General features: G+C 37.5%; 1 protein-coding gene across 1 annotated transcript in view; it reads left to right on the top strand.

Annotated features, from left to right (window-relative positions):
* The window catches only part of LOC104884787 (disease resistance protein RGA2), a 36,742-nt gene extending 31,607 nt beyond the window's left edge, over positions 1–5,135 (top strand). Inside the window, exon 2 of the mRNA XM_048634701.2 lies at positions 1,997–5,135. Coding sequence (XP_048490658.1) covers positions 1,997–4,941 — 2,945 coding nt within the window. The 3' untranslated portion in view covers positions 4,942–5,135. The remainder of the gene's footprint in view (positions 1–1,996) is intronic.
* Positions 5,136–12,847: the final 7,712 nt, after the last annotated feature.

The following is a 12,847-nucleotide window of genomic DNA, read 5'->3' as shown; positions in this document are numbered from 1 at the left end:
TGGCATCACCCATTTCAAGCAACACTTGCACTCCACCTTTAACATCAAGGATCTTGGTTTACCCAACTTCTTCCTTAGCATAGAAGTGAGTGACCTTTCTAGTGGAATCATTACGACACAAAAGAAGGGAAATCCTGCAAGATTACAAGAGAGATGTCTCTAAAATGGTTAAAAATCCTCTCCCTAGCACTCTAAAGCTCCTTACGAGATGTTGGTGATCCTTATCATGAGCATGAAATAGACAGCTGCTTTGTTGGGAAGCTTAATTTTTTCTTTGTCCATCTTTTCTTGGCTCTTTTCTATATGATACTTACAAATATATATTTTATTATCAGTCTTTACATTTTTCTTTTTAACTTTTCATTACTTTTCTTACCCCATATGTTATTTTTATTTGAATTTATTAGTTCTTCTTGTTTTACTTTGATTAATGTCACTTTCTCCCTCTTCCTTGTTTAATTTTTTTTTTAGCTACTCGTTCTTTTCTTGTTTCATTGATCACAGTGACGATTTCCTATGATTATTCATGTTAGCCGACCATAAATTCTTTTGGGACTAAGGCTTTATTGATGTTGTTGTTTTTTTTTGTTGTCATAGTATAGGACAAGACTTTATATTGCTTATGCTGTCTAGACTTTAAGTTAGTTCATGCATCATTCTATTTTGCCATATGTCCATGCTCTTGCTCATGGCTAAGATACATCTCTCACACTGAAGGACAAGACATTCTTCTCAAAGCAACTACTCAGCTCACTCTCTAAACATATTTTGACTCGACTAGGCTTCTTGTCTTACTACAAGGAGATTTGTTACTAGCTATGCTCTCTTGTTGGGAAATTATTAGGAATATTACGGTATCCTAAAGATATGATAATATCTTTAGGATATGTTATTATCTATGGAAAATATTATGTAAAGAACATCTCTAGTAAGTACTAGGAATAAGATATCTTCTAGATCAGATAGTTACCTAGTAAGAGGAGTCCTTTATACTCCTATATATAATATTCCTAATAGAAATTCACCAATCTTTTGGAAGTCATAAAAGCAGTCCACCATCTCTAGAAGCTCTAGTGAAGCTGAATATAGAGCAAAGGCAGCCATAACCTCTAAAACTACGTGGTTTATCAGATTACTTCAAGAGTTAGGTTTGACTAATTTGCAGCCTACTGTGCTAAATTGACAATCAAAGTATCATTAATATAGGGAAAATCCTATCTTCCAATGAAAGAACAAAGCACGTAGAGATATATAGTCATTTTACTAGAGGGGAAGGTCCTAGATGGTCCCATTGAGCTTCATTATCTCCCTATTCATTATCTCCCTACTGCTGAACAGGTAGCTTATATAAGGACTAAAGCACTGCCTTCTCCTTATCATGTTAAATTTAAGTCCAAGTTTGGTATGTCTTCTGATCATCCACTCCCTAAGCTTGAGGGGGGTATTGGTGATCATGATGATCATGATCACACTGCTCAGTACTAATAGCTTGGCTTACACGCTTCGTAATTTCGGTTAGAAAAGTTGTTAGCAAAGTTAATTAGGATAATTAGTTAAAAGTTAGTTATAAGTCAGCTGTATCAGATTTCATTTTCTTTAATAATTATTTCTCCTCCTTCTCTCGCATTCTTTTCTCACTAGGAATCTCTTCCTGAGATCCTTCAATAATCTCCATGACTTGTTTTTTTTGTTACGTAGGAGATGGAACTAAGTACAAAAGTTTGTAACATAATCATCATAAGTTTGCTAACATCACAAACTTTCATAACTCAACAATATCTTATCCCTAATTGATTGAACCTGTGGTTGATGGACTTGAAGTAGAACTAATCTGAATTAAATTTGCAATCAAGTCCAACATGAAGTTAACTGAGCTATCCATTATGAATTCTTGTTCATGAGGTCCATAATTTTACTGAATATGTAAATTTATCAAAGATGCTGATTACTTATTGTTGTGTTCTTTTTCTGATTTTTTTGGTGGTCTTTCACAAAGGATCAAACCAAACTACAGGGGGCGCTAAGCATGCAGTAGAAGATTTACGATTGATCAGTATGATGCTTTCTGAAAAGCCTTTAGTTGTTGAGGAAGAGGTCATTAGTAGAGACATTGACAACAAGCATAAGATTGTAAGGATGCTCACAGAGTCAAATAAAGGTAAATTGTCAGTGATTCCAATCATCGGGCTGCCTGGTACAGGAAAAACAAGTTTAGTGAGACAAGTGTATCATGACAGGCGTGTTCATGAGTATTTTGCAATAAAACATTGGGTATGCATGACCGACAGCAATGGAGGTCCAAGTAAATTATTGGATCTAGTTTTTCGACAGAGAACTTCTGATATTGTGATTCGAGAGGCGTTCAATACTATTGTGACGGGTAAAAAATATTTGCTTATATTAGATGGTGTAACACAGGGTAATCATGGGGCGTTTTTGAATGAGTTGCTGAGTAATGTTAGTGACGGAAGTAAAGTAGTTTTAATTGCACATGATATGATCAGACTTGAAAACTTGGAACCCTTGCCAGTGGTTGAAGGTGCGCCTTTTGAAGTGGGTACTTTACCAGGGGATGAGTCCTGGACTTTGTTTAAAGGCATAGCATTTGGTGATGAAATAGAAAAGCATAGTAGTAAGTCAGAAGATGGTTTTAGAATTTATGAAATTTGTGCTCGTATTCCACGCCTCCTGAAGAACGTTGCTAGCCTACTTCGTACTACAGAAGATTGGAAGAATCTTCGTTATATAGATAACTCGGTACAAGCTTTTCTGTCAAAGTTTAACCTCGGAAGCTACAAAGAAGTACCATCAAACATTCAGCGATGTATACTTTATTGTTCTTTGTTTCCAGAGAATTACGAGTTTAGTCAGGCAGATCTCATACATCTTTGGCATGCTCAAGAGTACTTAACAAGAACTGCACCAGAGTCAGTTGGTGATGAATATTTTATGGAATTACAGAAAAGTGGGAATTTTTTTCAAGATAGTAAATCTGACGCCAAAAATGCTGAAGTGTGCTACAAGATGGACTCCTTAATGAACGAGTTCCTTCGATCTGTGGCAAAACCTGAGATTTGTTTAGTGGATGACCATATAGGGGAAACTCATACGGCCAATGTTTTACATTTGAGCTTCCCTGTTGTAGAGTCTCCATGGGAAGCACCGTCATGGTTGCCTGATGCAAAGCAGTTGAAGTCCCTTCTTTTCCTGCCTTGTAAATCTGCTACTGTCGTCTCTGTCCCAAAACTTGATGAACTCTTGTCAAGTTTATCGTCGTTACGAGTACTGGATTTAGCAGCAGTGGATTGTGAAAACCTTCCAGATTCGTTGGGAGAGCTGAATGACTTGAGGTACCTCCGACTCGGTGTCTCCTCTGAATATCTTCCTCGGAGCATCACTAACCTGAAGGAGTTGCAGACATTGGATCTGCGTCAGTCTAATGTGATAGTACTGCCAAGAGGCTTCAACAAATTGGTGGGTTTGAGGCACTTGTATACTGGAGATCGATTGTTGGATTTGCCACCTAAATTTGGGGAGTTAACATCTCTCCAAACATTAGATGTATTTATAGTGGGAGAAAACAATACATTAGATACATTGACTCAGTTAAGTAGTCTGGTTGGTAAGCTCAAAATCCGTTACAAAAAGAAGTATGTAAAAGATGAAATAATAGATACTTCGGGACTTTTGAAAGACACACACCTGACTGACATATCACTGATATGGTCATCCTCATATGATGAAGCAGCTGCTGATGAGTTTACATGCTTGGAGCCCCCTCCCACCATCAAAAGCCTATCAGTTTGCCGTTGGAAAGGAATGAATTTTCCGCAACAACTGATGAACGCCTTTCCCATTCTCAGTAGCCTTGTTTATTTACATATTGAGGATTGCAGTAGATGCCAAAATTTGCCATCATTAAGTTCATTGTCTCATCTTCGGTCTCTTCAGCTTTGGGACCTCAGTGCCCTGCAGTACATAGAAGATCGTTCTGTGAACAATAAAACTTCTTGTATGGCAGATCATTATTTCCCCTCATTGGAGTATCTTATGTTAGCTAATTTGCCGAATTTGAGGAGATGGTCACCTGAAAATGATCATAAGCAGCAAATCTTTCCTACTCTTCTCGAACTCAGAGTAAGTGGTTGTCCAACATTGATGTCAATGCCTCAAATGCAAGTGCTTGAGTTACTAGAGGTGCATGACGTCAATGCGACACTGCTGGAAAATATCACGTCATCATCTTCAACAGAAAGCACATTGAAAAATCTGACACTTGTCGCAGTTGATGGACTAGATAATTTCTCGATTAAAGCTGGCCTCGAGTCCTTGATTATCAGGCAATGCAGACAGTTGACAAATTTGGTGGCAGATAATGTTATTCTTCAACAACTTCAAAGACTTAAAGTTCATGAATGTGGCAAATTGGTAGACATTTCGAGTGCATTGAAGCATGTTAAGCTACTCCAAGAATTAGAAATCAAGCATTGCGAGGCGTTAAACTGGGAGTACATGAAGCAAGATGCTGACCCTAATGATTCGAGTAGCGACAGTTCACGAGATGTAGGAGCTTGGCAAAACCTCAAAGAACTTCGCTCTTTAAGAATAATGAATTTTTCTAACTTGGAGTCACTTCCAAAGGGCTTTTGTTTTCTTGAAAGTCTTGAGGAACTCTCTCTATTTTCACTTCATCAATGGAGAATCCTTCCAGAATCAATGGGAAATCTCAGCCAACTTCGTCAACTTGCCATTCGAAACTGCCCTCATTTGACACAACTCCCTGAATCACTTGCGAGCCTCTCTAACTTACAACAAATTCAGATTCATTGTTGCCCAAAACTGAAAGACATTCCCGAACTTCTTGAGGATTTGCCAACATTTGACATCAAAGAATGTCCGAAGCTGCTGAGAGTAAACCAACAGCCGGATGGCCGAGATTGATATCTATTCTCAACAGCTGCATTTCCACTAGGATGAGATGCGTCAAACAACTACGCATTTTCGTCTTGTCTTTTCTTTGTTATATGGTGTGGGTGTGCTGTGTTGGAAGCGTGATGGACACACACAATATTTTGGTAGAATAATATATAGAAAAGAAGACAAAATGCACTAAATAATAACTCTTATATTTCTTATATGTGTCTTACAAAAAGAATTACATAATGCATTTATATAAGGGTATTGTAAACTAATTAATGAATGTTACTCCTTATTCTTCTCTTAACATATTAATGACATTCCTTGATTTTCTCCCTATCAAGCATTGTATTGTCAAGTTTAATTGCTAATTTTAACACTCCCCCTTAAACTTGACCTTCTCACAATCCCGATTAATTTTTGCATTCGAATGAAGTCTTCAAACTTTAGTGGCTTTGTAAAGATATCAGCAATTTGGTCCATCGACTTTATTACAAACTTCAATTCAATTTCCTTCTATTCAATGTATTGTCGTATGAAATGAAACCTCGTGTCAATATGTTTGCTTCGGTCATAAAAAACTGGATTTTTGGCGAAAGCAAGAGCTGACTTATTATCGGTCATAATCTTAGTGGACTCCATTTGTGGTAGTTGGAGTTCCTTCAATAATCTTTGTAGCCATATTGAGTGACATGCACACGAGGTTGCATCAATATATTCTTATTCACATGTAGAGAGTGTAACAATTGGTTGTTTCTTTTAACTCCATGAAACAACATTATTACCAAGTAAAAATACAAACTAGTTGTACTTTTGCGATCATCAACATCTCCAGCAAAATCACTATCACAATATCCCTTAAGTTTGAAATCATCTGAAGTAGAGTATAACAACCCATGATCTAATGTGCCTTTCAAATAACGGAGAATTCTCTTTGCAGCCTTCAGATGAGAAGTAGATGGATTCTCCATAAAGGGACTTACTCGTCCAACATAAAATAAGATGTATGTCCGAGTACATGTCAAATATCGTAGACTTCCGACCAAACTCTTATATAAGGTTGGATTCACCTTTTCTCCATAAGGATCATTTTTCGATAATTTCAGACCATATTCCATTGGAGTGCTCACTGGATTAACATTTAACATATTGAATTTCTTCAATACTCCTTTTGTATAAGATTCTTGTGAGATAAAAAAATCCTTCATCACTTTGAGTAACTTCAATTCCTAGATAATAGGTTATGAGTCCCATATTTGTCATCTCGAATTCGCGTGCCATTCTTTTCTTAAACTCTTCAAACATTTCGATACTATTTCCTGTGAAAATTAGATCATCTACATAGATGCAAACATAGAACACATCGTTGTTTTTTCTTGACATAGAAGGCATATTCATGAAGACACCTGGCAAATCCATTATCTTGCAAGTATTTATCAAGCCGACTATTCCATGCTCGAGGTGCTTGCTTCAACCCATATAAAGCCTTTTTTAATCTTAATACTTTATTTTCTTGTCCTTTGACAACATAACCTTCTGGTTGTTCAATGTACACCTCTTCTTCTAAAAAATCCATTTAGAAAAGCTGATTTTACATCCATCTGATGAATCTTCCATTGAAATTGCGATGCTATTGAAATTAGCAACCTCGCTGTCTCTAATCAAGCAACTGGGGCAAATAACTCTTCATAGTCAATTCCTTGTTTTTGCTTATAACCTTTAGCAATAAGTCTCGCTTTGTATCTTTCAACATCACCATTAGCATTCCTCTTGATTTTGAATACCCATTTGACTCCTATCGCCTTCTTTCCTTTTGGGAGTGGTATCAATTACCATGTTTCATTCTTTTGAATAGACAATATCTCTTCATTCGTTGCACGAATCCATTCCTTTTGTTTCTTTGCTTCATTGAAGCTCATTGGTTCAATATCAGAAAATAAGCAAAATAATGAAGTATTGTCTTCAAGCCTTTCGGTGACTTCATAAAGATCAGAAAGGCTTCTAAACCTCTTCGGTCCTTCACTTGAACTAGAAGACTCTCCACTTGATTGCAATGTAGGTGATATCCTATGAGGAGATGTTGGTGGAGTAATGGGTGTAGCCTCTGGAACATGATGCATGTGTCGAACTTTCTTCACCAAAATAACAAAGAAAGTTGTAAGATTCTTCCTCTTCGGTGATGTTCCAATCCTATATATATTGCCTCTTCATCAAATTCTACATCTCTGCTGATCACTAACTTGCTAGTGCTTGGATTGAACAGCTTGTAACCCTCAGACTTTTCATCATATCCAATGAAAAGTAGTTTCTCACTTCGATCTGTTTAATATATTGCTGAATCCAATGAAAAGTAATCAAATACTAGATCTAAAAAAACTAAAAATCCACAATCCTATTGTTTATTGTCGTTGTGTTGCTGGTTGATGATGATTTGATGTGCGTGAATCTGGTAATCGAACCACCGCTGCTCTAATGCGAACCACGTCGACGGCCGACGAAGAAATGACGACGGACGACGAATTGAGAAGGGTGAACGTGAGGGTGAAGGTGAACTGAGAGAGAACCCAGCAAAATCATCAGCCGAACCTCATCGAAATTAGATCAGAAAAATTGCAAAACAAAAACAGCAAATTGAAGAAATAAGTTCACCTCGATTTCGAATTTCCGACCTTGAAATTGTCGAGGAGTCGTTACTTGTCTTCTGACGACAAGTAGAGACGTTGGTGGCGTCGCTGCACCAGAACTTGACGTGGTGGAAGCGTTTGACGGGGAAAAGGTTGGAAAGTGGGTTTGGATGAAGTTGGAGTAGCCTACGAGCTTGAATTGTGAAGGTGAGGTTTGTGGTGGTGGACTGAGAGTTCCCATGGATTGATGTTTTTTTTGGTGGAACGAAGGTGGAACGAAGGTGAGAGGAAACGAAGGTGAGAGGGGGATCTGAAGTGAGAGGAAGAAGAGGGTGAGAAATGAAACGGCCGAGGAAGCAAGTGACAGGAAGTGAAAGTGAACTAAGAGGGTGAGAAATAGAAACGCGCCTTAGTTTTATTAAACCCTAATGACAATATTGTTGCGGTTTTCATATGGAACCGCAGCAATATATTAAAATAATAATTTTTGAAATTATTTTAATAGATTGCTGCGGTCCTACGTGGAAACCGCAACAATATTTGTTGTTCAAGGCCCCACTTTATTTTAAAAAGTATCCTTTAGACAATATTGTTGCGGTTTTTGGCGGGAACCTCAGCAATATTGTCAATTTCTATTTTTCATTTTCTTTTTGCGTGTTATATTGCTGCGTATAGGTAAACCCGCAGGAATATTACCGCATCAAATAGCAGTTATTCTACTAGTGTTTCTCAACCATTGCTTTGAATTCTTGAAGGTGTCATATGGTATTGATTTATTTTTCAAGAAATAAACACATGTTTTTCTGCTATAATCATCAATGAAAAGAATAAAGTATGAACTTTTACCAAGTGATGGAGGTTTGATTGGTCCGCATATATCTGAATGCACCACTTCAAGTGGCTTCGTCGCTCTTGAAATAGATTGTTTTGGAAATGCCTTTCGTGGTTTCTTGAAATAGATGATGGAGGTCCATCCATTGATCGTCCACTTATGCATGTGATAGCTACGACATTAAGGGATGTTCTTAATTCTTTCATTTCATGTGATTCTTTTAGTGAGTCTTTAGTTAGCTTAATTAATTAATCATCTATGATTAGCTAAGTTATCTTTTACCTTTATTGCTTTTCTAGGAGAGTCATGTAAGCTTTAATTAGTTGATGTTGTTCGACTAGTTAAAGTAGTTACAGTTGTTGGTTGTTGTTTATTTTCCCTAAAGTCTGAAATGACTATGTAATAAACTAAGTAGTAAGTTGTAAGTTGTAACTAGCCTAAGTACGTGAAGCAAGAGGCACCTACATTCAAGGAAGCTAGCATGAACCTAGACACTTTGTGCTACGAACTTGGACGTATGAAGTTGGTTATGGAAGTTCCTACAAAGGTGGCGTCCTCAACTAGTGGCGTGCTCAACTACTGCCTTCACCCTTACAAAAGTGTTGTGCACTTTCAAATGCTTCATAACTTAGGCGCCATTTCAAAAGCCACAACAAACTCCTATTCTTGTGGGAAGTTGAGGAGATCATGGAGAAGATTATTGAAGAGAGTGGCAACGGAATTATGCACGTTCCAAGTGCCATGTTGCACGTCCAAAGTGATGTTTGAATCACTTAGGACATGATTTCCATGTAATAGTTAGTGGATTAATGGTAGTTACTTAGTTGCTTTTCTTTCAATTAAGACGTAACTTGTATAAATATTGGAACAAATGGAATGAAATGAGATACGAGTTTATGACAAAACGTTAGTTAATACTTTGCTTTGATTAATAGTTTTATTAATCTAAGTGCCTTTGCTAACTTAACTATTTTAGCTTGAGTTAAGTAGTGATCTTAGGAACCTTAATTCTACTTAGTGGTGTATCTATATCTAAGCTGATTTAAGTTAAACTAATATCCATCTATTTCCCTTTCCTTGTTTTGACTTTTCATAGTTGTAGTATAACCAAGGCACAGTGCTAAGCACAATGCTATTCTCTTTTCGAATTTGAAGCTTGTATGATTCGAGTGATACTCCAATTATATAACATCTTGGTATCAGATCCAAACACATCCTAACACCCCAAAACACATTCCTAAAACAACCCCATACGCATCCCATATCCTACCATGTCCGGATCCAACCAACTACCTGAAAACTGGCAAGAACTCCTGCAATCTATGGAGGCAGAGAGACGTGAGAATGAGGGTAGAATGGGCTTAATGCAAGACCAACTAAAGCAACTAACTTTGAGGCTCAGGAGACAAAGAAGAGATGATGCCTATGAGGAGTCTGATAGAGAGAGTGATAAAACTTATAGAGCTCCACGAAACAATCCTTTTCCCCATGAAACTTTAGTGATATTAAGGTTGAGAAACCTGATTATGATGGTAAGTGTGATGTAGATGAGTTTGTAGAGTGGTTGAGAACAGTTGAGAGAGTCTTTGACTACAAACAAATCCCTGAGGATAAAAGAGTTAATCTTGTGGCCCTCAAGCTTCGAAAATATGCCTCAACTTGGTGGGCTAGTATTTGCACCAAGAGGCCGGAGAGACAAGGGAAAGAAAAGGTTCGAACATGGACTAAGATGAAGAAGCTACTCAAACAAAAGTTTCTTCCTACTTACTATGTTCAAGAGAACTTCTCCAAGTTCCATCATCTACAACAAGGCTCGAAATCAGTGGAGGATTATGCAAGAGAATTCGAAGCCTACCTTATGAAGTGTGAAGTTCAAGAGGATGAGCCGCAAACATTGGTAAGATTCATTGGTGGATTAGATGTTAAAATTGCTAATGATGTTGAATTACACCCCTTTTCTACCTTAGAGGAACTAATCATCCTCACACACAAAATTGAGAAACAACAAAAGACCAAAGGTAAAATGGAGGCCTCACGCCCTTTTACGAAAACAACCACCTATACTAAGCCAAACACCATCCCTTCAAAACCTAGCCAACCCTATGTCCCAAAAACCCCTACTCCTACGACCATCCCTATTCAAAATCGTGCCCCTAGGAGATGTTTTAGGTGCCAAGGTTTAAGACACATTGCTTCTGAGTGTCCTAACAAAAAGATAGTAAGCCATATGGAGTTTGAGGCCCTAGAAGATGAGAATGAGGAGCAATCTGAGACGTGTGAAGAAGAGAGTTATAGAGATGAACTTGTTGGTCCTGATGAAGGAAAATTCTTGGTGGTTCGAAGAGCTTTGAGTGATGTGATTGATCATGAGGAATCACAATAAAGGGAGGCAATATTTCATACTAGATGTACGATTGAGAACAAGGTGTATACCTTGATCATTGATGGAGGAAGTTGCACCAATGTTGCTGCCCAAATAATGGTTGATAAACTCAAGCTCCCTACTACACCTCATCCTAAGCCATATGTGATCCAATGGCTCAATCAAGGTAAAGGTATTCAAGTTACTCATCGTCTACTATTATCTTTTGGTATTGGTAGTAACTATAAAGAAGAGATATGGTGTGATGTAATACCTATGGATGCATTTCATGTGTTGTTAGGTAGACCATGGTTGTTTGATACTCATTCATGATGGTTACAAGAATACATATTCATTCAATAAAAATGGCAAGAAAGTGACCCTCACTCCTATTGAATCCATTCGTAAATCGAAACAACACTCCACAAAAGAAAAATAACATTCCCTCACCACCCTCCTAAAATCAGATTATCATGAACTTACCCCTTTTAGAGAAGTATTGTTGAATATAGATCAAAAGGAAGAAGTTGCTAATGATCTAGATCATCCTTTGCTTGTGCCATTGCTAGAAACCTATAAGGATGTTTGCCCACATGAAATACCTCATGGCCTTCCCCCAAAAAGAGACATACAACATAAAATTGACCTTATTCCCGAAGCTATGTTACCAAACAAACCTGCTTATAGAACAAATCCAAAAGAAACTGAAGAAATAAGGAGACAAGTGAATGATTTGTTCAGTAAGGGTATGATTAGAGAGTCTTTGAGTCCTTGTGTTGTACCAACTCTCTTAGTTCCAAAGAAAAATGGAGAATGGCGTATGTGTGTGGATAGTAGAGCTATTAACAAGATTACTATCAAGCATCGATTCCCCATTCTAAGATTGAATGATTTCCTAGATGATCTTAATGGTTCTAAACTGTTTTCAAAGATTGATTTAAGAAATGGCTATCATTAAATCCGAATTTGTGAAGGAGATGAATGGAAGACAGCCTTTAAAACAAAGGAAGGGTTGTATGAGTGGCTTGTTATGCCCTTTGGTTTGTCCATACACCAAGTACTTTTATGCGCTTAATGAATCAAACTATAAAACCATTTCTTGGCCATTTTATAGTAGTTTATTTTTGACGATATATTGGTGTATAGTGTTAATGAGATTGAGCATGTAAAACACTTAGAACAAGTGTTTAGAGTCTTGAGATCCGAATGTTTGTATGGAAACTTAGAAAAGTGTCATTTCTTTTCTAGTCAAGTTGTTTTCCTAGGCTTTATTGTATCTAGTGAAGGGATCAAAGCAGATGAGAAAAAGGTTCAAGCAATCAAGGAGTGGCCTACTCCTACTTCCATGCAACAAGTCGAAGTTTCCATGGACTAGCCTCCTTCTATAGGAGATTTATTCAAAATTTCAGTGCTATTATGACGCCTATAACTGAGATTACAAAGCTGAAAAAGTTTGAATGGAACCATGAAGCTCATAAGGCATTTGAAGAGGTAAAAGCTCAACTCACTAGTGCTCCTATTCTAGCTTTGCCTAACTTCAATGAGGTTTTTGAAGTAGAATGTGATGCATTTGGCATGGGCATTGGAGTTGTGCTTTCACAAAATGGTAGGCCTTTGGCTTACTTTAGTGAGAAATTAAATGAAGCAAAACGAAAGTACTCCACGTATGACAAGGAATTCTATGCCTTGGTTAGGGCCTTAGATCATTAGAGGCACTACCTCATTGCTAGAGAATTCATCCTACATTCCGATCATGAAGCTCTCAAGTACCTTCAAGGTCAACAAAAACTACTACCTAGGCATGCTAAATGGGTGGAATATCTTCAAACGTAACTTTCCATTTCACCATTAAGCATAAGGTTGGAAAGATGAATAAGGGCGTGGATTTTTTGTCAAGAAGGTACCTATTGCTCACAACTTTGAGTCCAAGAGTGATGGGGCTCGAATTGTTGAAAGATTGCTATAAGGAAGACAAGGATTTTGGTGTCTTGTTTGAGAAGTGTCACAACCATGCCCAAGGAGATTACTATCTACTTAAATGGTTTCTTTTCAAAGGGAATCTTTTGTGTATTCCTAGACATAGTGTTCGTGAGTCATTGATCAAGGAGTTCC

Source organism: Beta vulgaris, chromosome 8 (assembly GCF_026745355.1).
Source record: "Beta vulgaris subsp. vulgaris cultivar EL10 chromosome 8, EL10.2, whole genome shotgun sequence".
Lineage (NCBI taxonomy): Eukaryota > Viridiplantae > Streptophyta > Magnoliopsida > Caryophyllales > Amaranthaceae > Beta > Beta vulgaris.
This window is presented reverse-complemented; position numbering and strand designations above follow the sequence as displayed.